Source organism: Anopheles stephensi, chromosome 2 (assembly GCF_013141755.1).
Source record: "Anopheles stephensi strain Indian chromosome 2, UCI_ANSTEP_V1.0, whole genome shotgun sequence".
NCBI classification, from domain to species: domain Eukaryota; kingdom Metazoa; phylum Arthropoda; class Insecta; order Diptera; family Culicidae; genus Anopheles; species Anopheles stephensi.
The window spans coordinates 42,360,988-42,388,036 of NC_050202.1; the positions used below are offsets into that span (position 1 = coordinate 42,360,988).

The following is a 27,049-nucleotide window of genomic DNA, read 5'->3' on the forward strand; positions in this document are numbered from 1 at the left end:
AAGAAAACTGCTCGTAACGATTCAGATTCACGTAAAACTTCCCGTTTATCCATCGCGAGCTTCGCACGTGTGGGTCTTACGGTTGTCAAAAGACATTCAATATGGCCGCCTGGTGACTGTTCGAGCCGGTAACCGGTCCTTTGCACACATTGATTTTGAACTTCGCTGGAAGCATAAAAAACAATATTCTGTATGCAGCTGCTGTCCGAGAAAAAAGTGCGTCGAGCAAAAGTAATTTCTCTCGCAGTATGCACTTCTAGCAGATTCGGTACTGCCCGTGTTTTTGTGTGGTAGCTACAAAACATACAGCGATACAGTGCGATTGCGGAACGTTCGTGCGGATTTCCACAGTTTTACTCCATTGCCATCGACTTTCGGAGCCTTTGTGTGTGTGTTTTGGACCTTTGGAAAAAAGGTCGCAGTGCTACTAACGTTTGTCGCGAGGGTGTGTATAGAAAACGTCGTTCGGAGTAGTGGCCCTTGATTTGAACATGTTTGTTTCGCAGAACATGCCTTCGTCTTTGGAATGGTACTGCTGCTACTGTTTCGATCTATGCTGGCCTCTCCCCTTTACTGCTATTTCTTCCGCCGAACTGTGCAAATGGTGAAAACTGTAGTATCTGTTTACGGTTCCATCCGCGTCGTGGGCTCTTCCTTCCTGGTGGTAACCTTGCCACCCCGTCCCAGTAGTCCTTATCGCTCTTTTATTCTTCCGTTCCGTTTTCAAGAAGGTCCGGTTGGTGTACGGGGCGAATCGCGCAGTGCGGTGATTCTTGTGCTGTCTGCTGCTGTTGTTGCCCTTCCCCTTCCCTTCTGGTCCGTTGATCTTCCCCTCTTCCGCTGCGCTGTCCGGTGTCGTAGTTCGTCGGCCTCGTTCATACTCCATTCCGCTTGGTACGGGCACGCGCGACAGCACTCTTCCTTGGCGACACAGTGTGAGTGTGTGACCGAAAAAGAGAACGCGCGTGCGAGAGAGCGAGAAATGGAGTGAGCGAGAGTTTGCGTTGGGAGCAGCGCACTAGCAATAATACTAAAAACAGCAGCAACAGCAGTGCGATAGTGCCAGCGATTTCCGAAACCGAAAAGGGTGCGAAGTGCGACAAAACGTTAGCGCAGAGGGCTTTTCTGCCGAGGGAGCGTGAAAGAAGAGGAGTGTGTTTGCCGGGATGAGTTTTGTACGTGTGCTTCGCCTGTAGTGTGTCCAATGGAAATTGACAATTTGTGTGGTAAGGCCAGGCAGCAAATGTGAAAAGAAAATCGTGCCCGTCCAGCACCAGCGAAGCGCAGTGCAATTTCCATCCGTCGTCAGGTCACCGTGGTGGCTGTTTGCTATTTTCCCGGAAAATCTCTTCTCGGCTACTGAACGGGTGGAATTACATGTGGAAATAAGTGTTTGCCTATTTTGCAGAGCCTTCTCTTGGGTCTGTTTGGTCTGTCCAAGCATTGTTGTGTGTGTGTGCATATGCGTGTGCATGTAAAAAAGTGCGATAGTGCACCAGTTCTGTGGTTTGGTGTTGGCTATTTTCGGCCATTCTAGTTTTTAAGCGCGTACAAGTATTTGTGCAGTGTATCATACCGCTGTAAGTGCGAGCGTGCGTGCGTGCATTTTTCGTGTATCGTATTCACGCCCAGCCGTAACACGCCGGCATGTTGTTTCGGGCCGAATGTGTCACCATCCACCGAAGCAATCTTGTTTCTTTCGCAATGTGCATGTGCGTGTGTGTGTAGTGATAGTGTGATCAATTCTGTGTGCTGTTTGATAACCGTACCTATTTTCTCATTTTTTACACGCATAAATTCATCCCGTAGTTCTCGAAGCTAAAACAGAAAATAAAACATGAAATAAAAAGTGACAACCGGAATCGATAACGCACTGGTACATACGCGGCGTGCATCTAGCAGGCGTGCATTCGTGCTTTAATCCGATTCTTCCATTGTGCCAGCAGAGGTTTGCGTGCTAACTTAATGTGCAAAAACAGTCCGGTAAGCGCCTGAAGCGTGCCGAAGAACCCAGGGGGCAACGAGTAACAATTGAACCCACAGGCTCTGGGATACAGCCATCCGGCAGCACAAAATGTCAACATCGTCCGAAAGGTGCGTATCTCATCCATAGTATCCACCATTAGCCAACACAGACGATTCACCTAAACGCTTGCTTCTATGTTTTCCGGCTCCGTCGTGCACACCAATACCAAAATCCGTCATTACCGACATGCGTTCTGCGTGCGCCGCTGTCAACCGACCGGATGGTTGTTTGGGGCGAATGCTATGCTGCTGGCTCAAAGCGGTTTCTATGTTGTGTTGTTGACGATTTGTTCATTGCTTTTGCGACTTTACAATACGTGTAAATGTGTCTCGGTTTCGTTTGTCTCCTGTGAATGGCTCACCGCGACAAAATCAATACACACAACACGTGCTGTTTCCAATTGTTCCCCGTATGGTCAAAGGGCGCATAACCCCAAGTTTTTCCCATTTTTTTTAAAGGCAACACTATGTTTATTTCGTCGCGATCATTTTAGTTTAGAGAGCATTCTTCGACGGAATCGTTCAGTAGGCGATGCTATCGAAAATCAAGTAGCAAATATGGAGCGCGATGATGTACTTTCTTCTATGCGGTGTTCTGTTCTGTCTGACTCATTCTTCTATTAGTATGTTTCCGATAACGTTTCAATGCAATTTGTTTGATTTTATATTTATTGCATTATTGACTTTCTAAACACGCATTAACCTATTTATATCCTTTTTTTCTATCAATTGTGTTATGCAGGGTGGAATGGGTGGAAATCATCGAGCCTCGAACGAAGGATCATATGTACGCCAATTTGACCACAGGTGAATGTGTATGGGATCCTCCTGAGGTAAGTAAACATGACAATGACTATTCCACACTCAGTTTTGATAACTTGAGCTTAGTGTCAAGAAATTCCTTTGGACACCTTATTTGTTGATCTAATACGAATTCTTCTTCATCTTTGCTTAATGATTTGTTTGATCTTGCTGGCCATTTAATGGCATACTAGACTTATTGATACCACGTAGTTGAATAGATGTCAATTTTCACTACTGGGGAACGGGTCGGCTGGGTTTTGAAGCCCCCGCTCCTGGCGTGTTCAGACCAGCACCGCTATCGTCTCGACCACCAAATTCTGCTCAAATTAAACGCCTTCTTTTCTCAGTTCAAAAAGATGTTGCAACTTGCAACATTAACTAAAAACTTACAAAAACTGGGTCAGATAAAAATTCTCACAAACTTAGGCTTGTTACGGTACTTTTTTCTATATTGTTATTGCGAGGCAAGATGTAGTTGTTACAAAAAAATAAGAACGACTTAGAAGGATTGTTTTGCATGATTGCACAAAAATAAATGAAAGGCTGCGGAGTAAGTAAGTCAGCACACAAGCGAAACAAATTTCATTGGTTTCGCAGCTCGATGGAACAATTTTTTGCTACATTTTAACCTAAACGAAACTAGAACGATGCTTATTGTGCGTAAACATAGAAAAAATACATGTAGAACTTGTATGAGAGTCACCAAAAATGGATGGAAAATGAATTCTTACAAAAAATAACGCTTCTCTCCATGGACTTGCTTTTTTTTTTGTGCGAAAGGAAACCATGTAAGTTCCTGAATGGAATGTATTAAGGATGATGAGATCATTGGCAAATAAATACGCTTGGCGCGCAGGTCAAGGAAGTTTAACTGTTTTATTTTTTCCGCGTTTTTGACTTTTCGCTTTCGTGGCGTTCTAAAATCAAAAACACTGGATGACCGCACGACGACACTAAAGACGGCAAATAAGGCGTGAATGTTATCGAAAGGGAAAGATATTGTGATACACCTAAAAATAAAAATATAATATAAGTAAGAAGTATTGGAATTTTTCTCATATTTGTTACATTTTTTATCTGTTTTTGGCGTGCTTGTATCGATATTTTAAAATTTACAAATTAAGGAATTTGTATCACATCTCGTTCGGAACATCTTCAGTTATGCAGCCATGGGTGTAACAGAGCCTAGAAATGGAAGCCCAAGGCCTTGCGAGGTTAAAGAGAAAGAGAATAATCAATATTTTCCCATAAATTACGTTTGGTTTTTGATACATTTAATATTATAGTAATACTTGTCCTTTTTGGGAAAATGGAGCGTGAAATACTTTTTCCAATGAAATTTCAAAGCTGATCTCTCTTGTTGTTTACTGCCGGCTAGTGTTTCTACAAAAACACTCCAATCGTCGACTAAATAAGGCATCTTCATGTTTAGAAGAGGAAAGCTTTCAGCGAGAGTGTGCTTGTCTTGTAGTGAGAGTGCATTACATAGAGCAACCACATGAAGCGCATCATTGTAACGCTTTTCACTTTTGTTGTAACTTTGTAGACGGTTTTTTTTTTCATCGTTTTTCCAACCTGCACTTAGTGCAAATGCACTGGCGTAACAAACATCGATCTCTTTAGAAACGATCGTGTTTCTTGCAGCTGTTCTGTAAGATTTAAATGCTGGCTTCGTTTCACTTTGAAATTTGTATTGTAATATGTGAAGCGAAATGAGCAACCAAAAGCTTATGGGATTTATCAAAATTATGTCAAATATTTATAATATAAAGGTGCCAAAATTAAACGGCAAGGTGTATTCATGTAGTAAGAATACAAAAATTAACCATACAATTGTTGATTTTTAAGCGGAATTAATGTTCTTTACATAGATGCTGTCTAGCGGAATAGCTACTGTAATGTTATTTACCCAGTCCACGTAGAACCGCGATGAAGACGAATAGCTGGTGGCGAATAGTGATATCATTTAAACTGTTTTTTTTCTGTAACTTCTTTCAAGCAAACGTAAATTATTGCAAGCAAGCAAGCAAGCGATGGCCTGACGACGAAAACCTTGGCCGGTGTTTGTTTACCTTCCTTGTACGCGTTTCTTGCTGTTAGCAGTTAGCGGATTATTTATTATTTCTTGGTCATCGTCTTGTCTGCTCGCAAAAAGTTTAGACTACGCGCCAGAGATTCCACGGTCTAAGGGAAATTGTTGTTTTGTTGAATGAAACAATGGTTTATTTGTCAACAGCAGCAAACAGCTGGTGAAGCATACGCACTGATCGCACTCACCGCGTACATTTGCTGGAAGGTTAGTAAAGTTATAAACGATTGCACAATAGTTGCAAGTTGTTCTACTGTTGTGAATGGTTTTGTAGTAAAACTGCTCCAGAATGTAAGAAGTACGTGCCTGTACTTGGTGGGAATTTGGGAATGTAAATGAGTAACACTTTAGAACACTGTGCATACTAATTGGCTTTAGCATAGTTCGGCCGGACATTGGAACACAGGGCAATAATAAATGCGAAATGAAGATGACGAAAGTGGACAGGATGTAGCTGATTAAATGGATAAATACGCGCTGTTCAAGAACTGGTTGGAATATCCGGTGCATCGTTTACGCACCAGAGTTCTATGCATTTTGCATTGAAAAGAATGCGGTCAGCTGTAAAACACTCAACCGTCAACACATAAACCGTTTATCTGGACAGTGTTTTATAAGACAAAGTTAGTTTTGAATGTATGATGTGGGATCTATTTAAATTGAATTCTTCCAAACGGCTTCATATTGAAAGAAAAAATCGTCAACAGAGCTGTTCGATACAATCTGTCGCGACAGCTGCTTTGTGTGGAAAGGTTTTTTAGTAGGGCTGGGTTGACTGATTCTCGAGATGATCCTCGAAATTTCCAGCAACGAGCCTCGGATGACTCTTTCTTGTCGCAGGTTCTCCGAGTGATCAAACCTTTTAAACTCGGCTGAGATTCCTTATTTACTCATTACTTCATGGTAAGAGTGTAGTTGAAGATTTGACCAGTGGAAGACTTTCCGTTTCGGGAAGCAAATCATTCATAGAAATTTGTGCAAGTCTCCCAAGCACCTTGTACCCATTAATTATCAAATATTTGATCCTATTTGAAACAGTTTTGCTGACCCAATCGTACCCACCCCGATTGGGTGAATCGAATCGATCGGATTGGACTGGACTCTCGATAAGCCGTGATACATCTTGAGAAAATTGGATGGAAATTTGTACGAATCAATAGAGTGCTTCATTTTTGATTCTTCTTTTTTTTTGCTTCTTTATTCCATTTTCTCGGTCAACAACTCACAACCACTTCTCCAGTAATACAGAGGCGGAGGTCTACATGTGTGTGCATCATCAGCAATGATCATTCCAAATTTTGCTTTTTCCAGATGTTTATGTAAATATACAACAAAAATAAACCACGAACCGCTTTCGCCTGCGAGTGAGCGCCATTGACGTGCTGCTGTAGTGTGTTGTGCCGTTGCAACGGATGCTTGTGCTGTGAATCACGACGTACAGACAGGGCACAATCGGGAGGGAGCATGGGGAGGAATTGTCTGTGCATTTTTTTAACATGTTGCTGAGAGAGCTGCCGAATTCAAAAACGGAACCAGAAGCATTCGTTGTGTTGGTTGCAAAATTTTACCGATAAAAGTACCTGGCCAGCAGCACCGTTTGACCGACCTGCTGCTGCTGTTGCGACTGAACCGGAGGACCGGCTTTCTTCCCGTGCTTCTAAACTCCTCCTCAAAGAAGGCAAAGAAAGTAGCCTCAATTGAGTGTTGTTATTAGAGAACTGTGTGTAATTGTGCTTTGCTACTCAAACGCGTAATTGTTTTGACCTCAAATTCCCGAAAAAACGCACTTCATTCAAGGCAGAGCGGTAGGTTGCATTAGCGGAGTCCGTTCTGAGCTGAAATCTGCTGAGTTTGGGCTGCTGCATGTGCACGTCGCGCTAGCTATCTGCATATGGATAAATCCAGTCTTAGAGGTAAGGCGAGCTTAGGGATGGCAGATATGTTAATGGGGCCAAACAAGAAGAGATATTGCATTAGTCAATAGCTTTAACACTTTTAATCGATGTAAACTTCAACCGATGCAAAGTTATGCTTTTCATACCAAGATGAATGTGTTAAACGATCCCACCGTCTTATCCTCTATCTAAAAACATCTAATCAAGGATGAAAATACTCTCCTATAAGGCGGTGATCATTGGGTGGACAACTTCAGAGTGATCTTTATACATACTGTCGCATGATGTGAAAGTGTCTTTTTGTGGGTTATTATAACCCTCAGAGACATGTCCATGTGATTCGCAAACTGGACACAAACAGAAATCTTCAAAGAGTTCAACAATCCGCAAGGATATGAAAGGATTCTAGAATGCCTTCATTTAACTGTGAATTGATGCACCCACCTCATCTAATCCATTACGCTTTATAAAACAAACCATTTTCAAATTCTTTACGTTCATGCATGTGGCCAGACACTGTTACGTGTCAGAAGGGAAAGTGCCCTCCATTGCGCTCGCATTATATGGCGCAAGTTTCGCAAACTATAGTTGATGCAAATGCTAATGTTTTCGCCACAAACAAATGAACCGCGCAGAATGATTGGTCTATCATTGCCACTTATAATTGAAGCATATGAATCGCCTACAACAAAAGTCACTTTTACGAAGTGCAACTACACACGTTTCGCGGTTTATGATGGGGGGCCTGGCTTATGGTACGGTATGGGGTCATGGTGAATTAGGATGTACACACATCAAGCGACTTGCTCATTTGGAATACATATAATAACCATTTAAATTTTGTTGCCTTGCTTTACTTGTTTTATGTTGTTTTCCTATAGCTGCCGTTAACGGTTATGTACTACAGTGAATTCAATTAGTATTCGTCTAAAGTGAACAAAATTATATACCAGAAGTCAAGTTAGTTTTCTTATGCATCGTGCTTTTCAAAGATTGATTTCTATAAATGAGCCGTCATTTGATTATGTTTCTCAATGAATAGCAAATCTAATCAATTGGATTTCTAGCAAGGCTCTGAGATAATATTTCCACAATCTTTGACAGGTTCAAACGCAGTTTAAACTTCATATTTTAAGCCGTGCTCAAAGACTCACCTACTGCTTTGTAGAAAAAATTCGGAAGGTCTAGTCATTGGGCGGTCCGATGGCAGAGACGACAACGGCGCCGGTCTTCCCACAGCAGGACCGGGCTTCAAATCCCATCTAGATCGCTTCCCCCTACGCAGAGCTGACTACTTTGATACTCGTAAAATTAAGTCACGGAAAGCTAAAAATGGCAGGTCGACACCTTTCATGGTTGTAGGTTGCCAAGGAAGAAGAACCGTTGCTTGTTTTAAACTGAACTTCAATTAATGATAAATTATCATTTAGAAGAATTACTGATGGGACAAACAGTACGCGAGGGTCGTCAAAAAATGTTGCAATCTCGTATGATGATTTCAGTAAAATTCCTTTTCTTCTCTTTTTGAAGTTCACCCTTAATCTTCCTCAAGAGAGAGACGAATTTTTTTTCAACTTCTATCAAAAATAATTCCGCTCATCAAGACGATCAAGAGTAAGGAGTTTGATTCGACAACTTCACTTACTTAAACATGTCTTTCTTTGACTAATCATCACGCAAACGATGAAGGTTGTGGCCTCTGTATGTTGTCATAAAAGGCGTGAAACGGACGGTGAAACGAACGGAAGATACAGTTCCGGTATTAGGGCCGGATATTAATACATCAGCTCGTGGCCGCTTCGGTCGGTACACACGCAGCAGTGCTCTGGTGAAAGGGGGTGTTGTGCTAAGTACGACATATCTGATGCAATGATTTCACTCAAGACTCGGGCGCTTAGCTAAGATCAACTGTGCACAGGCCCGCGTGAAGAAAAATTGCAAAACTTTATGACTGGTTTTTCTTGACAGCAGCGGACGGGAACGAGCAATAGGGGTGATAAGAAAGTGAAAGTGAAAATAGTAAATGGGTTTATCTGGACCGTAATATCTCCAATATGAAAAGAACAGATAATGGATGATTATTATAGTTGTTTTATTTCCGCGAGTTTAAAACACTTTTATGATGCAAAAAATAATAGTAAGAGGTGTCCAATTTAAAGGGATGTTGAGGTTAAATACTGCATTTTAAAACGTCAAACGAAGCATAACGAATTTGCTTTACTCATCCGCATAGCTATTGATCGCTGGCATAAGACTGTGTTTCGTTCCATGTTTTGATCGTTGATGGGTTGCCAGAGTTTGCTGTATCATTCCATTCTCTATTCCGAAATAATTTAGGCGTTATTCTATGCGCGTACATATATGTGTGTCTGGCAAGACCAAAGGAGCAACAAGTGCTTCAACCGATCCAAATTGTAGGCGATCAATTGAGTTCTGCTACGGTTTGACATTAACTTTATTGGTACGCTGTGTGTGTGTGTGTTTGTGTAAAGCTAGCGGTTTAATGGGCAGCTTTCAGTGTACGCGGCCTATGTTTGTGATGTTTGTGAAAAGAAGAGCAACCCGTTAGCGACCGACCGACCGACCAACTCGGAAGGTTGCCCTCCGCAGGGCACAGCACAGCTCGTTGTACCGGCCGTCGCAACACACGGGCTATGGTTGGTTGATTTTTTCTTTCCCTCCTTTAAGAGCTCTTTGTTTTACTGTGAATCGGAGAAAAGTTGGTCAGCTAGTCATGATGATCTCCATACTTACAAACCCTTGAATGGCCGTTACAACCGTGGAAACTAGTATTCCGTGCGCTCCTGCCGCCACAACAAGCAACACCTCTTGAGGCGACGTACCTTTTTGTGCCGCTGTATAAAAGAAAATAAAACCATGTGGATATTGCTATTGCTTGAATGCTCGCTCTAGTTGCAGAGTGTCTAATAAATAATGACAGTTATATTGATTGCATATTATTTGTTTGGGAAAGGGTCAGTATTTTATTTTTATCCATCGAGAATACGGTGGTATAAGGCCAACTTTAGGCGCTTTATTGTGAGTCGTAATCCGCTATTGTCACGGTTATGTCGGTAATTGTGCAACTATACACTAGATAATCGTGTGGAAGATGATATTGTTGAAATTGGAAGATTTAATGTGTCTTTGCAAAACAGAAACATTCGCATGTTTTAAATAACATCAGAAGAGGTCTACGTTTGAGTGCATTATCGCTGGATGATATGATTCGATTGCTAGTGCAAGCACACATCCCGCGCAATTTTCACTGAATCGCAAAAGGAGAGAATACTGCTGATAAGAGCAAATGTATTTAAATGTTTTTGTTCGGTTATCTGTGGCAAGACGTGCTTGCAAACACTGGGAGATGTACACTTCTGATGTGCAATACGATTCTGTGGCAAACGGCTGTGTGCAGTGATTTAGATGGTAAAAATATGCTCTAAAACATTTACTCGAATCAAGCAATATTAAGATATGGAAACGATTGCCTTTTTAAGTTAAATGTATCGCTCTTATCATTTACCATAAGGTGAACCATTCGTTTGGTTAAGCGTTAAATTTAAACTGTACTTTGGAGGCTAAAATGAGAAATTAACGCGCTTGTTGAACATCTTGAACATGCCAATAATGTCCGCTGTCCTTCTTTTTTGTTTTGGTAGGTCAAACAATACAATCGCATTCACAACCAGCTGTACAAGCCACAAAAAGAAAAGTTTCTGTATGTTTTTTTTGTGTTATTTAGCGGCTACTTCTATTGGCATTCGCTGCATCAAACACCGCGAAATCATCAACCGAACGGAAGTAATGAATTATTTTACGTTGGCCCCGCTGGCTGGCGGTTGCTTCAAGAAGGCTACTACTCATGGGGACCCTCAACCGTGTCCATACGAATTGGACTTGGCACTAGGCTTTTCTCTGCAATCGTCCTTTATAAATATTAATGTAGCGGAGCGGCCATTGACAACTTCCGAGGGATCGGGAGGGTAACGCATGGCTTACCGCTGGCAAGATAATGCCATGTCTGCGCCTCCTTGCACGAATCATAGCTCCACAACAAGTGTGTGTGCCTGTTACAATAGATGTGCATAAAATTGTGGCATTATTCAACTTTTCAAATAGTTTTTCTACCACCATTTATTTGCTGTGGTACATCTTCGCGATGATAAGATGACGTGCTGGAAATCAGTTGTTTAGTGAAATTAATGTTTTGAAGCGATGGATGCAAGATATTACTTTTAAGTGGTAATATCGTTTGCATTATTAGTACAAAAAGCAAATCTACTACCAATTATTCTTTCAAATCGTACGGCCAAGAAAATTTTACAAAAATATTGGGACTCCTTACCAGGCGTTCCTTCACCGATAACCGTGCAGCCATGGCTGTCTTTAAAACAGGGTTTTTTTATCTACGCTTTTCGGGATTTAACGATCTGTTGCTTTTTGATTTGATGGCTTCAGAATGATTGGAAAAGGTGCTTCGTTATAGGTTTTCCCAAACAATTTATTGGTCACTGCTGAGGTTCGTTGGGGGGGGTCGGTTCGTATGACGATATGACGTATCGCTTCCCACCTGGCTCTTGTCCTCGAACCCAGTACTAACTGTTTTGTTACGAATAAAATAAAGTCAAGGAAACTAGAAATGGCAGTCCACGCAATTTTAATGTCAAAGATGAAGATGAAGTCCTAGTCTATATTGTTTGGGATATCCTTCGCAATTTAGAGAGCTGCCATGTTCACTTGGCCTCTAATTTTCTCAATGATAAAGCAACCGATCAATCTCTAGCGATCTCAGGCAAGCCCCCTAGCTTGTCTAGATTTTTTATCGTTAGTTTATGTCGTGTTTTACGATCCCACAATACTGTTTTGAGGGCGGATTCTTCTATACCGTATTAGCCGTTTTGTCTTTCTACAGAACAGAGAACATTTTGTTAGTGTTTCAGTGTTTCAATATATTCAGGGATAACACTTATATAACAGATACTTTTTTTATGAGATTTCGCATAAAATATTTTGTAACGCGAATCTGCAGTCAAGAATTAATTGCATCACACTTCAAACGCTTATGTACATGACCGAATCGCTATTAAAACATGTCCAAAACAGCACTGTTGGGTATTCGTAAAAAAAAGCAATTCGTGCAAACAGAACGTTCGGTGGCATTAGTCATCGTGACTGCAGTTCTTCATCACACATGTGTGCGACCTATGCTGCGATGATGATGATGACACCATTAGCCCGGCGGCCCCTACTGTAATGTGGAACAAGTAGAGCTAACCCGAAATGAGAAGACCGCAGAGGGAGCATAAATAACACACAAAGTGGAAAATGAAAACACAGAAGAAGCGTTTGGCCATATTAGAGGGACGAAAAAGCAACGACGAAAACTAAAAAACCATATGCGCCACCAACGGTGCGGGCACACAAGTATCAACACCGCCAGCGTATATGTACGTGCGAGTCCTCTGTGCCATTCACCGTGATTCTTGACATCCGAGACACGAAGAAGACACGCGCGCTGCTGCACGCATTGATTGTCATATTATATGGCGTGGCTCGGTTAACCACACGCTTTTCACCAAACAGAGCATACGCCCGGGATTCTCCTGGCGTCGAATTTTTTGAGCAACGCATTATTTATTGCGGTCGCAGTTCGTTCGTCCCCGGGCCACCTTAAGACTATTGTATGCAACAAGAGAGGCCCAACACCAAGGGGCTTAGCCGTGATGCATCCGTGGTTTGGATGTGCTTTACGGGCGGGCGGATCGTTTTATGAAGTGAGGCGACAGAAAAGGAAACGGCAGCTGTTTGTTACACTTCCGGTGTTGGTGGTGGTGGATGGCGGTTTTGATTTGATGAGTACGGACAGAGCCAGCACTACTGACAGTGGTTCAATACTGTGTTGGTGCTGCAACTGACATGGTCTGGTCGCTTGACTCTCTTCCTGTGTGCTTTTGGCATGTGCGGGCATTTGTAGAAAAATGTAAGATCACATGTTTTTGTATGATTTTTTCCCGTTTGTTTTGTTTTTTTTTCGTTACCCTTACACTCCCTTGAGAAATATCGTTTTCCGAGAAATATGAGCACGTCTTTTCTCTTTGAGCTCCACGAAAGACACACGTCCCATGTTTCAACTCATTCATACATTCATCGCTAAGACCACTTGCACCATCGTGAAATTTGATCATAAAATGTATCATATATGTTACATTTTGTATTTATAAAAAAATGATGCTTATTGGTTGAATGCTTAGCCAGCGTGTGTGTGAGTGTGAGTTCCAGCAAGGCTGCAAACCATTAACACAACATTTCTAGTGTGTGATTCAGTACGTGAAGTTTAAAAATGATAGTAATAAAAACCCTCCTTTAATAAGTTTTCTGTTGCGTGCTCTATCGACCTCTAGCTTTGTCTAATGCTTGGGTCTCTAAAATGTGACGGAGCTTCATGGGCCGAATTGCTTCACGCTACCATTGTTTTGACCTGGTGCCTGTAGGTGCTGACACAAAATCATTTCTATCGAAAAGTTTCGATAAAAAAAAACTAAACAGTCATGTGAATTTAAGACAAACAAGGTATAGTGAGACGACTAGGATGTTTGTTTCATTTTGTTTAATCACTGAACAACTTCAAGTTTTCTAAATACGAATTTATAGAAAGTGTGGTGATTGGCGAGATATTTTCAGAATATTGTTCGTCTGTTTGGAATTCAGAAATGTTCAGTGCGTTCCAACAATCAGTGTGTTATTGTTTCATGTTGTCGCTTTAGTTTATTAATTCGACATATTTAGGGACATACATACATATAGAAAGTGCAGCCAGCGTGCACTTAAAAAATATAAATAAAAAAATTTTTATAAGTTCATAAAATAGCACACACCTCGATTCCTTCATTTAGAACTATTACTTTTTCCATTTTTATCACTTATTGGTTTTCTGATGTACTCACCAGAGGATTGATAGGATCTTCAAAGTCTTCGAGGTTGTCTTGAGACTGTGTTTCGTACTCATCATAAACTTGTTGTATTGTTTCTGATATTCAGTCCTAGATGAAGCTCTTAAAACATGGCAATCTGATGACTGGACCAGACTCAATCAGTCAGCTAACAATAGACGATCGTCGACGAGGTCGAGGAGGATGCACCTTGTAAGGGACAGGCCCCTTTTCAGTGTCCAAGGGTCCTTTAAATGCATGACAAAGCCTCATTGCCCTTTATGAGCTTATGGTAGATCACCTTTTTGCACGGGAACCCTTGAAAGCGCAGTGCTCCAAGCATCTGCCTAATTTTGTTATAATATAATCCACCCCTTAGTTTGGTGGTCATTTTTAATGTTTCTATGCGTTCATTACTGTGGGTTCTGCATGATAATTTCTGACTCTATCGTGCATAGAAACTCTGGCAACAATTCGCTTTACGTCTCAGATTAGGAATTGCGAAAGACGAAATTTACCTTTTGTTTCGAGTTTTGTTACACCTTTGTAATTGTCAAATTATTATTGCTTCATGCGACTGGCGTAATTCAATCAATGGTTTTTCGGTGCCGTTTGCTGCTGCTCTCACCATCGAGGCAATATACCACTGAATCGATCTCAACTATAATTGTTCCGTAGAAAATCCATTACCTTAGTGACGCATGATCAAATTTGTACCACGCACTACTTAGTCGTGGGAGGTGTTTCATGTGGCGGGTGGGAATTTATTCGGTGCAATCAGCATCATAATGTATCAACAATGCGTGGTCTGTGCAGTGTTTCAAAGCAATAAATTGTTACATAAATAAGATAGCATCGATAAGTAAAGCTTGAAAATGTGTTACAACACAATACACAGGGCAGTTGTACCCCTTCAGTAAGGAAAGGACATTTTTCTTGGCGTTACGGCTCATGATATATGTTTATACCATAATCAGTCCTTGCTTTTTGAGGAAGTAGGCTTTTTTGTAATGGACAACATCGCCATTATAACTGGGCTACCTGTGTGATATAAAATATAACTAATTACAAGTACTTGCTTCTAAATCGAATTCCATCCCCCCTTTTTCCAGGGTGTAACTATCAAGCGCACAGATGCATCGCAGTGGTGGGAGCTGTTCGACACAAATACCTGTCGATTTTACTACTACAATGTTGCCTCACAGAAAACCGTTTGGCATCGGCCGCAGAACTGTGATATTATTCCACTGGCCAAGCTACAAACACTCAAACAAAACACCGACCCTAGCGATCGGAAGGATGCGACACTCCCGCATCATCACCACCATCACCACCATCATGGTACGGGCGGCAGCGGTGGCAGCACAGGAGGTCTCGCCGGGCTTGGATCACTCGGCGGTGCATCGAAGCTGGGTGGCAGTGGTACGGTAGGAAAATCTTGCGGCCACCGAACGGCGACGGGCGTTACGGACTATCGTGACAGAGACCATCACCATCGTAGTTCCAGCTCCGGGCATCGTCGGGGTGGCGGTGGCGGATTAGATCAACGCAGCAACAGCGAACTATTGGCCAGTCCACAGGGAAGGCACAGTCTGCAGCATAGGTAAGTTTCACCGGCACTGTGTGATACTCTGCTTTCTCTCTCTCTCTACCTCTCTCTACACTTGCAAAAGTATATCAAAACGCGCGGTAAAGTGCGTTCAAGAATGATCTCCCGCAATTATTTCTACATACACTTGCTGTTGCAAACAAGCAAGGTGTTATTTTTGTTTTTGTATCTTTTGCTAAGTATTGCTAGATTTTTTTGTGATTTACCGTAATCTGTAATAGTAATGTGTCGCCCTTCTCCTTTTGCGTCGTTGTATTTTGTGCAAATATTTTCTATACGCAACTTGCTTATCTGTCTTGATTGAGAGTACAATTGATATTTGTTTTTCTTAAACATGTTAAGGACGTTGTACGTACGTTGTTTAAGTTTTGTTCCCTCTTTTCAAACAGTCATTTTCTTTTCCTTCTTTCTTTTTTATTTCATAAACTTTTTCGGATGCTTCTTCACTTTTCTTCGTCCGCGAAATCGCCTCTCCATATGGCCTCGTCCTTCTGGACATGGTGACGATCGAATTTTTGATCAATTCCATATTTGCGTAATTTGTACTTTTCCTTAATGTATGTGTGATTTTTTTGTATCGATTTTCGGAATTTTGTACTTACAAACGTACATTGATTTGAATATCTTTTTTATTATCGTGTATTTCCTTTCTTTGCCCCGTGTGTTGTATTTGTAAACTAATTTTAAATTTATTATCCCCGATTTTGTTTCTTCCTTATATTCCCTTGATCAAATGATGCCTTGCCCAAAAAAAACCTCAATTTTCACGATTCGATTATGCCTCCTTACATGGCATCCCTTTGCTTTCCACCGTACTTACCTTTGTTTGCCTGTTGTGCGTGCGTGTGTGTGTTGTGCAAAACCTTTTCGGAATGGCATTTGGCCTGCTTGCTCTGGCACATATGTTTTCCCAAACTATCCGCCCTTGTTTGTTATGCAATACTATCTCACACTGCCATCACCGAAATTCCCTGCCGACCGAAACCAATGCCCCCGTGAACCACACATTCCACCAAAACGGGATAAATCACACTCTCCCTGGTTCGGGATGAATCCTTTGGCTTCGGTGACAATCAGATTACCACCGAAAATCTTAACCTCTCCGCTGGCTGACGGTAGCAGCAGCCACTCCTCGATCAGTCGACTGGATTCGCACAAATTTTGCAGACACGGACAACAACAGTCGAGTGGTGGTGCTGGTGGTGGCCTAGGGACCGCTGGCATCGCCGTGCCATCTTCTGGATCGGTACGCGGCAGTCAGCGCTATCCGGGCAGTTATCAGCACGGCCATCTTCATGCGTCGCAACAACAACACCAACAACAGCACCATCAGCGCTTCCACCGTCACCATCATCCCGAAAGTTCGCTCAAATCCTCGGACGCAAGTCTATCCGGTAGCTACCGGCGTCTGCACGGTGGCGTTGCTGGCAGTGTACCTGATGCTGGCCTGAGCAGCTCGCTGCGGTACGGAAGTGGTTCCAGTGGTTATGCTACGAATGGCCATAGCAGCGGTGGCGGCAGTGGTACGGGTAGTAGAAAACACAATCCTGACAGTAGTAGCGGGTAAGTGCATGGACGGCGAAGACCTAGATTTATTAATTGGATGAGGAGGGAAGGAAGGAACTGGGGAGGTGGTGGTGTGAACAGTGAAATGTAGTGTTTGTATTTGTGTGTGTGCGTGTGTAGCTGTATAATAATATCTGCATCCGCTATCATTGTCTCACCCGCTGTAGCAGTGTGTAGTAGTGTCGTCTGCACGTCTTTATTGGCAAATTACTAACATACTCTTCATTTGGTTCTGGCTGGCTGACTGGCAGCAGCAGCAGCCAAAACAAATCACATGCCCCAAAATTAATTCCACAACAATCATCTAGCATCATCATACTAGGGAGGAGAGCGCTAACTGAGAGGGAGTGGTGGTGGTGGTGGTGGTGATGATGATTTTATTTATTTGCTCATCACATCCAGCAGTATAACGCGATTCCTACGCGACTAACAACATAATTGTTCCGTGCCTTTTTGATTCCAGCTATCGTATGCTACAGGAAAGTTCCAGTTCTCACAACATTCCCCACTCGGTGATCGTCCCTTCGCCTTCCGCGTCAACGGCGGCTGTGAGTAGCAGCGAAAAGCTAGCGCTCGGTTCGTTGCATCATTCGTCCGCACTGCCACCGCCGCACCAGATGCTATCGTACTCGATCTCCAACTCGTCGGATCTCGCGGCTGGCAGTCTTTCGTCACCGTCACACTCGTTGAGCACGCCGCAGTTCAAAAAGAAATTCATGCATGACGGTGGCTCATCGAAATCGTCCTCGAAGGATGGCGGCAACCTTGTAGGCGGTGGAATGGTATCCAAGCACGAAAGCTTCGATTACGGTGGCAGTAAGTGATGGTTCCGATTTTAAAATAAACGAGAGCGCACCTCTCGTTGTCATTCAGTAGTGTGCAGGTCCTTAATTAGTTTGTCTTTTTCCTAGATCCGAGTGCATCATCAATTTCGCTGACAAGATCTGGCAGTTTTCTATCGTCTGCGGGGATAACGAGCGGCGTCGGAGGAGCTATTGGTACTCCCATTTCTTCGCGACCGTACGGGCCGTCTGGAAGCGGAGGAAGTCATCATTCTTCCAGCGGTTCGCACAGAAAGGGTAGCTTTGATGGGAACGGTGGCAGTGGCAGTGCTGGAGGAGGCATTGGAGGTAATGTCGGAGGAGCTGCAGGAGGAGGCGGCGGTGGAGGAGGAGGAGGAGGAGGAAGCGACGATTCGATGCATGAAAAATACTTTAAATCGGTGGAAAATACACCCATCACGCGAAGGCGTCACACAACGTCCTCGAAATCGCCGTTGCAGCAGCAAAAGCAATCAAGCGATTCTAGTCCCCAGAGTCCCATTAGTCCACAACAGCAGCAACAGCAGCAGCAGCAGCAGCAAGGCAAAGTGCAACGGCCGTCAGCATTGTCGGTGGAGTTATCTTCCGGTAGTAGTTACCAAAACAACGGCAGCAACAAATCTAGTCATAAAAATAGCAATACCAATAGTAGCAACCCCGCAGGTGATCAGCCCAGCGACCTGCTGTACAATGCTGATGCTGCGGCAGGCAAAGCGGACAAACATCTTGATAAGATGAAGCACGATCGCGGTGCCGGTAAAATATCTCCCGGTGCGGTGTCCATGGGCGGGAAACAATCTCCATACCCGCCCAACATTTCGGCATCCTCGTCCTCTAGTCATCCGATGGATCAAACGAGCGGAGGGAGCAGCGCTGCCAAAGGCAGCGGAGGCAAGGATCAGTTTTCGTTGAACCTGAACCAATCGAACCTCGACCGGCACAATCGAGTGCACGATCAACAACAGCAACAAACGCTGGAGAAAAAATCGTCCGGATCGACGCATACTGTCGCTTCGAACAATTCATCCACGCACAATGCGAAACATGGAAAGAAGACCAAGAATTACAACAATCACAACAACACCGCCAGTGGCACCGGGTTCGATTTCGATTACGACAACGGCAATACCTCGCCTCTGTACTGCAACTGGGACAAGGTAAAGTTGTTGTCAGGCTGAAATGAAATTGTCTCGCTGAGCTGGGTTTAGATGGATCTTTTTACGAATGTTTTGTTTGACGACTTTCTTTCAGAAAATGCAGGAACATTTGCTCCCTTTGCAACACTATATACTAGAGCAAGCGAAACTGTCCGGCTCCTACGGGCTGGGTGATCTGGACTCGGATTCATTTCACTCCGACAGTCAATCGGAGCATTCATTTTCGGGACACGAGCCGGACAATGAGGACTCCGATCATTCGGACGGACATGGTGACTATTTGGCGCATTATCCTTACGAAGAGTATGGCGCACGACATGCCCAGGATGGCGGTGTTTCGTACTACAACTTTGATTTAAATTTTGGCGATCGAGACGAGAAAGAAGACATGTAAGGATGCGAGGCTAAATATTTGGAAATTTTTTGTGACTAATTAAATGATTTCCTTTGCCCGTTTTTAGATCCGAGGAGGTTACGGCCAAATTAGAGAGCATGCCAGATCAAATATACAGTCCAGTGAAAAATCACCCTCCATTGCACAAATTTCCGTCGCCTGCATTCCAGGGAGGAAGGCCGGGTCTTGACCCGACTGGTTTGCTGCCAGATACCGTTGACCGTGGTCCTCCCACAGTGCCGATGGGCAGCGGTAATGGTACATTTGGTTCGAAGACTTCTTACCTGCAACAGATGGCTGCAGCCGCTGGCCAGCATCAACAGCAACAGCAGCTGAGCGGAGGAATGCAGCCACCGCAGCAGCAACAGCCGCCACCGCACAAACTCAACAAAGCCACACTGTTGCAACGGTTCCAGGAAAATCTAACACTCGCAACGACGGGCGGGCCGGGAGCAGGTAGTAATGGGAAGATAGCCGAGATGGCGCTGCTTAAAGAATGTGACATCGAGAAATTTGCGCAGGATAATCTCAACCTACACTCTAAGGGCATTTTCCGCAAGAAATCTTCCGTGCGAGACATGCTTAGTTGGACGTCGAACGCGATAAGCCGTCCGATGCTGTCGCTTGCACGGGACAAGGCGGGCAAAAAGATGGCAACGGATCTCTTTAAGTTGGTTCAGATATACATGGGTGATAGAAAGGCACGCTTAGGCATGAGCCTGAACTCGGTCGCGATAGACATCGTGACGATGGCGATGGGTCAGGCACAGTTGCGGGACGAGCTGTACATTCAGATCTGCCGTCAGACGACGGAGAATCAGTGTCGAGAATCGCTGATTCGAGGCTGGGAGCTGATGGCAATCTGCCTGTCGTTTGTACCACCGTCGCCTACGTTCCAGCCCGCCCTGCTGGGTTACATCAATCGACATCGGGACCCATCGTTTGCGACCAGCTTCCCCGAGGTCGGTAAATGGCCAATCCATGTGCAGGTTTCTCACTATGCTACGATAGCGTGTCGGCGACTGGATCGGATCGGAAGCTCCGGTAGGAAGCAAGCTAAACGGCCGTCGGAGGATGAGATCAAGCAGGCACGGGAACAAATTTTCCGCGACAGCATGTTCGGCAATACGCTTAATGAGGTGATGGAACTGCAGAAGGAGCGATTCCCGGATCGTCAGCTTCCCTGGATACAGACAACACTTTCCGAACAAGTAAGTTCATCTTAACGTCTGTTAGCACTCTCAATATCTCTCTCAAGAATTGCGTTAGTAGTCGGAGAAACGGAACGGAGAAAGAACTATGTTCACCTGATATGAGAAAATACTGATTGCAGAAAGTCTTCAAGAGTGCAGAACACAAAAAAAAAATGCTGGATGGATGGCTCTCATTGCTCAAATTGCAGTTCAATATTCTTTCCTTGGAATTATTAATTATTACATGGGACGACTTCAGAACCCTTTTGTATGGAACAATAACAAATTTTATACTTATTATCTCTCCTAACCAGGTGTTACTATTGAACGGAAAGCAAACTGAAGGCATTTTCCGAGTCCCGGCCGATGTTGACGAAGTTAATATGCTGAAGAATTTGATTGATCGCTGGGAGTTTCCAGAAAACAAGGGAACGATGGGTGAGAATTGAGTGAAAACGAAAACCCAGACGGTTATTGTAAACGAAATGTGTAATGTTTCAGATGCTCACGCTCCTGCCAGTTTGCTAAAGCTGTGGTATCGCGAACTGTACGATCCGTTGATTCCGGACGAGCTTTATGATGAGTGTGTCCAAACAGAGGACCCCGCTGAAGCGGCCGCTATTGTAGAAAAGTTACCAAAAATCAATAGATTGGTAAGTGTTGTGTAATGTTTTTCAACAAAAGATACGTAAGCAAACCTAAATCTCTCTAACCTTATCTACTCCCATACAGGTTCTAACGTATTTGATACACTTTTTGCAACAATTTTCCTTACCCGACGTTGTGGCTAATACAAAAATGGATTCATCCAATCTGGCGATGGTATTTGCACCCAATTTGCTACGCTGCCAGTCCCAGGATCCGAAAGTAATTTTAGAAAATGCCCGCAAAGAGATGACGTTCATGCGCACTCTGATACAGCATATGGACACAACCAGTGTGACATATTTGGTGTAATAGGAACCATGGACTACAGCAGCAGATCAAAATGGGCAAGGAACCAGATACTTCATTCGCTGTTTGCTAATGCTGGGATTAATAATAGATTTGCCGCCGGCACTGGTACGGCAGACTTATTCACGGGTTCATAAGCGACTTTGCCATTGCCAAAGTACGTAGCAAAACACTGGCAATGTTTTACTGTTGAGTAGAAAGTTATTGCAAAGAGAAGCGAGCGCTCTTGTCGAACAATATTATCAACTTACGAGAGTATAAAAACCATATTTTGTGCAGCATAAACCCCCTTTTTGGATATCGCACTGCGCGTAAGAACGGTGCACAAATGTGTTTGTGTGTCGCACTGTCTCATAAACCCTACTACAAATCTACACCATTCAAACGGAAATCGGCCAAATGGTCTGCACCGTCTGAGCACACAAATGCTATGAAAATAATATACACAAACACGAAGGAAAAATACCATACAAATAAACACACACACACACACACAAACATGTTTTGCCATGCTGGCTGGTTATACTTCGTAAAATGTAACAGTTGAGTCGAGATCAAAGTCGCTTTTGAGGATAGCAAATCATCGATGCATTATTTAACCGAAAGGCTTCATAATGTAAAACGGAATAAAATATTAAAGTTACACACCCATAAGAAACATCTTAAACATCACAAGGCAGCACACAACACCACTCACTCGCATCCATACATGCATGCTACAAACAACAACTTAAAGGAGGAAGCCACATGTGTTGGTGCAGAAACTCTATAGCACATCGACACACACACTCACACTCACACCAAAATCTGTGAAATATCCTGTTCAGTAATATAAAACATATGGTAAAAAATGGAGCTACTATTAGTAACTGCTTACTGAAATTAGAAACGAAAAAAGGCCGCATAATAACGAAGAATAAGGTGCAAATGCTATTACTTTCATAATAAAACATACCAAAAGCAACAGCAACTGTTGGACCGACGGGTTTAGCAGTGAGCATCAGATAGCTTCTAGAGGAATACGATACTTCAGAAAACCTTTAAACAACCATCCGGTTGCGGAAAGCACAATTTACACAAACGAACTGAAACATTTAATGCCCAGCAGAGCGCCTAATAGGGAAGCAGCAGTAAAATAACCAAAATCTGGTACGCAAGACCACAAAACAGAAGCGTGTATGTGCTCGGTTCACGTCCTCCCAGGAAAGAGGTTTCCGAGTTCACTGCGTTGTTCTGCTTTTTATTTCACGAAGAGAGTATAAAGATTTCAAAATAGGGCGTGGCTAGGGTTTCATCAGCAATTTCCATCTTGTCATATCTGTTACTGTGTTTCATTGTAAGGTTGGCGCAGCAAGTCGAACGTCGTGGCGTCCTATTCACGTGGACGCCAGTGGCGATAGTCCTATTCACTTGATAATCTTAGAAGCTACGCGATTGTTTTATACCAAAATTAATTATTATATTTCCGAACAGGAGGCAGATCTGCACGGTAGCTGGTTACGTTCGCTTGCTCTCTCGTTCTTTCTCTAGCTTGGTTAAATTGTAAGATTTGTGTAGATATATTTTTATAATGCGTTTGTTCGAAACCATCGATTTTTACGAATGATTTAAGGCGTATAAGTAAGGCAATACCAATGCTCGTGTGTTTTGCGAACGAACGGCGCGTGTGAATCGGTGCATAACGTTTTGTTAACCCAATAGGTCCAGTACAACAAGGGGTATCTAATTACGAATCTTTCTGTCTTTGCTCTCATCGTGTTGGGATGCGTGTAACCACCATCTCTATGGCCTTTTTCGTGTAACACGTAACGTAGAATGCAATACAAACATGCTCTTGTTCAACCTGCAAAACACAAACACACAATGGTCGTAGAACGAGAAACCAATAATAATGCGTCCATGTTGGGGCAACGAGACATGAGCGAATCCATACACTATTTTATGCAACAACATTGCATCAAGCAAGTTACAATTAGCAAAACAAACAAACAAACAAACACTGAAGCAGGAAGATGCAAGCAAAGAAATAAAGAGCGCCGAACAAATACTGAGATAAAAAAGTATATATATATATATTCTATATTGAGAGAGAAGTTTGAGTAAAAGAAGCATACACAAACCAATTAATAATTTATTATGAGGACACTAAAAACATAGATGCTAACGGGACGAGACAGGAGGACAAAAATGGAGAAAGTGACATTAACCTGACGCATTATTATGCTAAATAAAAGAAACAAAAATACGATATAAAAATGAGTTTCATAGTAAATTACTGCAGTGTGCGGCAAACGCGCGCTGTACACTGCTGTGGTGTGCGTTTTGTGCTGTTGTCGTGGTCCGATTGAAACATCTGTTTTGCTCAGGGATCTTCTGGGCTGCTCCGAGTGCACCGCAGTACCCTGAGCAATCAGCATTAATCTACGTCAATTTGATTCGGATCCGAGATGAGGTGCGTACCGGGAATAGTGGCTGTAGTATTGCTGGTTAGCTTTGACTTTTGTATCACAGACGATAATGGCTCGTGAGTAGATAATGATAAGTTACGTTTTACTAACACACTGTACTAAGACTCTGTCCAAAATCTCCTGAACTTTCAGTGAAATTGCGATTGCTGCTCTTGTGCTAGCTCGGGGAGGATCAAAGGGCATACCGCTGAAAAACATCGTCGAAATACAACCGAATCAGACTCTGCTGGCTCGCGCTCTGCACACCATCCGACAGTCCGGTGTATTCAATGCCATGTGGGTATCGACCGACCACGAACAGATCGCTTCCGAAGCTGCACGCCACGGTGCCACAGTGTTTGCTCGCTCGGCAACGCACGCCCAGGACCATTCGAGCTCGTTAGCAGCGACGCAAGAGTTCCTGCACGCTCATCCGGAGATCAACCATTTCGCCTTGATTCAATGCACTTCACCGTTGCTGCGCGCGGACTATTTGATGCAAGCTGCCCACCAGGTTCGTGCGTTTACGGACAATGCGATGGGCATGATGCCATCGTGCGCTTTCAGTGTGGTGAGAAGTTACAAGCTGCGCTGGCGGATCGCGGATACTCTTAACGGGCGTTTGCAAGCGATCAATTTCGACCCAATGGCTCGCCCGAGGCGGCAGGATTGGGATGGTGAGTTAGTAGAAGCAGGTATGTTTTACTTTTCCCAGCGGCAGCTAGTGATGGATATGGGCATTTTCCAAAGCGAATGGTGCACAGTAGTGGAGGTGGACGAACAGGACGCGCTAGAGATTGACAGTGTGCGGGATCTCACGCTGGCTCGTGTTTTGATTGACATGGAATAGCATTAATCTACAACATAATTGCTTACTCGTGTTTTGTGTGCCAAAAACCTTGTTGTAAAATAGGTTGAACATGGTTGTCATAAATGCTAAAAATTGCCACAGCATTGCTTGGTACAATTTCTAATAATTACAAATTTTCCATTTACTGTTCAATAAACGTATATCAGTAGTATCTTAAATGTGCTGATAGTTTAGACAAAAATATTGCAAACAAATAAAAAGAAAGGAAAGGATAACTAATAATTTAGGAATTTATATTCGAAGAAAACAACAACATACGATAGATGTTGTAATGTGTTTTTTCTAATATGAATTTCCTGATTTAAATGCAAAGAGTGAGGCATTGTTGAGAGAGATCGCTGAAAATGATGACCACATCTGTGTATGTTAATCAGACTATTGTTTCTTAAAGATCGCATGCCGACTTTTCGGAAACCTAGAATTTTAACCTCAATTTTCATTTATTACGAGGCGGCTTCTTCGCATCTGAATATTCTCAGTATCAATCAGCTGCTGCCGTGAAGTGCTTTGAACATGCTGGACGTGACTGTATTTAATGCGAAACATTGTATGACACCGACGAGGAATATAATTCTATATCTTGCTCATCACAGAGATGACATGACGGTGGTGGGGGGTTACTAAGCTTGCCGATGGGCCTAAGTACTGAATTGATTGCATTAGATAATTGCTGTTTGTGCGTTACATTGTTCGGTGGTTCGTGAGGTGTGTGCACTTAGAATTTTCTTAGCCACGTACACACCCCTATGCATGTGTTTGCACGGTTGGTTTGTTCCTGTAAATGAGCAAACTTACTGTATACTACCATACTGCTACGTGTAGTTTCTGCTTTCAAACATACATTAACCCGTAAAGAGCGCCAGCAACAAACCGGGGTTTACCACACGCAAAGGTTTTATTCTACTCGTTTGGACATGCACTTAACATACTTGGTAGTAATGTTCGGAAAAACGAACCGATCATCTACCTTGGCCATATCATCGTACGACACCACGTACGTCTCCTCGTAGCCGGCTTTCGCTGCAGCAACTTGCGATCCGATCGCCGTGAAGCAGGTGGATGTCAACGGTAAGCCAACGCCCTTGCAAAGGGGAATTCGTGCACGCAGAATCTCCGTAGCAATGCCTCGTCCCCGGTAGTTTGGCGCCACCGAAAGTCCCATCGCTCCCAGATACTTATCGACACCGTATCGCTCGTACACGTTTGCCTCCTTCATCGTGTAATCGACCAAATCGTAAATGCATTTCCAAATTTTGCCTTTGCACTGCGCATAAAAGAAATGAACAGGTAGGTTGAGGATAGGGAAGATATTGCCACCCCTTGCAAACGGTGCACTCATACTTGATACTCTTCCTTGTCGCTTTGCTGGGAAACGTACAGCATGTTCATGCCCGCAATTTCATCGCTTCCCTCCTTGAAGCACACGAGCACCAGGTGAAATTTGACGAATTCGCGCCACAAATCAGCTATCTCATCTACGCTTTGCTGCTCACTTACGATATCTACCGGAAGGAAGAGATTAATCAACGCAAACTGTACGCAATCAATTGCAGCGTAATGCTCACTTTTGGCACGGCACGTCGGTTCATCGTAGACGAAGTACTCCATCATGTGTGCGATCGCTTCCTCGAAACGATCTTCCGGCAGATCCTGCACACGGTACGTAACCAGTTGATCACTTTCCGTATCCTTCGCCTGGAACGTATGCCAAACCGATGGGTACGGTACGTTGTCGGGTCGCTTCCAGCTCATCGTGCAAGTTTGTGGTCGACTTCTTGGCCGTACTCGACAAAGATTCTCACGCGCTCGTTTGCGAAACTCGAGACTGTTGTTGTGCTTCTCGCCGCGTGAAGCAACGGACTGAACTGTGTGAGGAGCAGGTTGATTGTTTGACTATGGGAGACCTCCCCTGGGCGGCGCACCCTCAGCATTTCGATCAACGACTTGACTGCTCGGAAGAAAACACAAGCTTCGTGCGTCAGTGTATGTGCGCCAGAGTGATATGCTTGTGTGAAAAGTTGAGCGGCCCTCGTCCAGATAATAGGGCAGCTTGACTAGTAGTAGTTGATAAGGTGACCTTCGTGTTTTGCTCTAATAACGTGTGGATGGCGATGAGATATTTGCATCCAAGTGGCCACCGCCTCCTATCGAAAATGTTATCCGTCTTCAAGCGATCGAGCCAAAATCTTTCCTCCGGAATGTTTGTGATGTATAGATAGAAGACGCCGCGCCAGCCCTCTCACAGGGGGGTTCCCTGATTAGACCTGCTAAATTTGCAGCAACGCATTTTTG

General features: G+C 43.5%; 3 protein-coding genes across 3 annotated transcripts; 2 read left to right on the forward strand and 1 right to left on the reverse strand.

Moving 5' to 3' along the window:
• The first annotated feature begins 152 nt into the window (after positions 1-152).
• LOC118503027 (hornerin) lies at positions 153-23,504 on the forward strand. The gene is made up of 12 exons (XM_036035852.1): positions 153-268; positions 1,810-2,094; positions 2,768-2,858; positions 14,858-15,348; positions 16,432-16,917; positions 17,384-17,736; positions 17,832-18,898; positions 18,993-19,288; positions 19,360-20,503; positions 20,800-20,923; positions 20,987-21,138; positions 21,218-23,504. Exons 2-12 carry the CDS (start codon positions 2,075-2,077, stop codon positions 21,440-21,442), a joined length of 4,449 nt encoding a protein of 1,482 aa, XP_035891745.1. The 5' UTR covers positions 153-268; positions 1,810-2,074; the 3' UTR covers positions 21,443-23,504.
• A 306-nt stretch (positions 23,505-23,810) lies between these two features.
• Positions 23,811-25,063, forward strand: LOC118503037 (N-acylneuraminate cytidylyltransferase). The gene is made up of 2 exons (XM_036035870.1): positions 23,811-23,963; positions 24,040-25,063. Exons 1-2 carry the CDS (start codon positions 23,887-23,889, stop codon positions 24,734-24,736), a joined length of 774 nt encoding a protein of 257 aa, XP_035891763.1. The 5' UTR covers positions 23,811-23,886; the 3' UTR covers positions 24,737-25,063.
• Positions 25,064-25,613: 550 nt separating this feature from the next.
• LOC118503039 lies at positions 25,614-26,794 on the reverse strand. Its single transcript, XM_036035873.1, has 3 exons — positions 26,323-26,794; positions 26,099-26,259; positions 25,614-26,021 (listed from the first exon to the last, which is right to left on the reverse strand). Exons 1-3 carry the CDS (start codon positions 26,507-26,509, stop codon positions 25,653-25,655), a joined length of 717 nt encoding a protein of 238 aa, XP_035891766.1. The 5' UTR covers positions 26,510-26,794; the 3' UTR covers positions 25,614-25,652.
• Between the last annotated feature and the right edge of the window lie 255 nt (positions 26,795-27,049).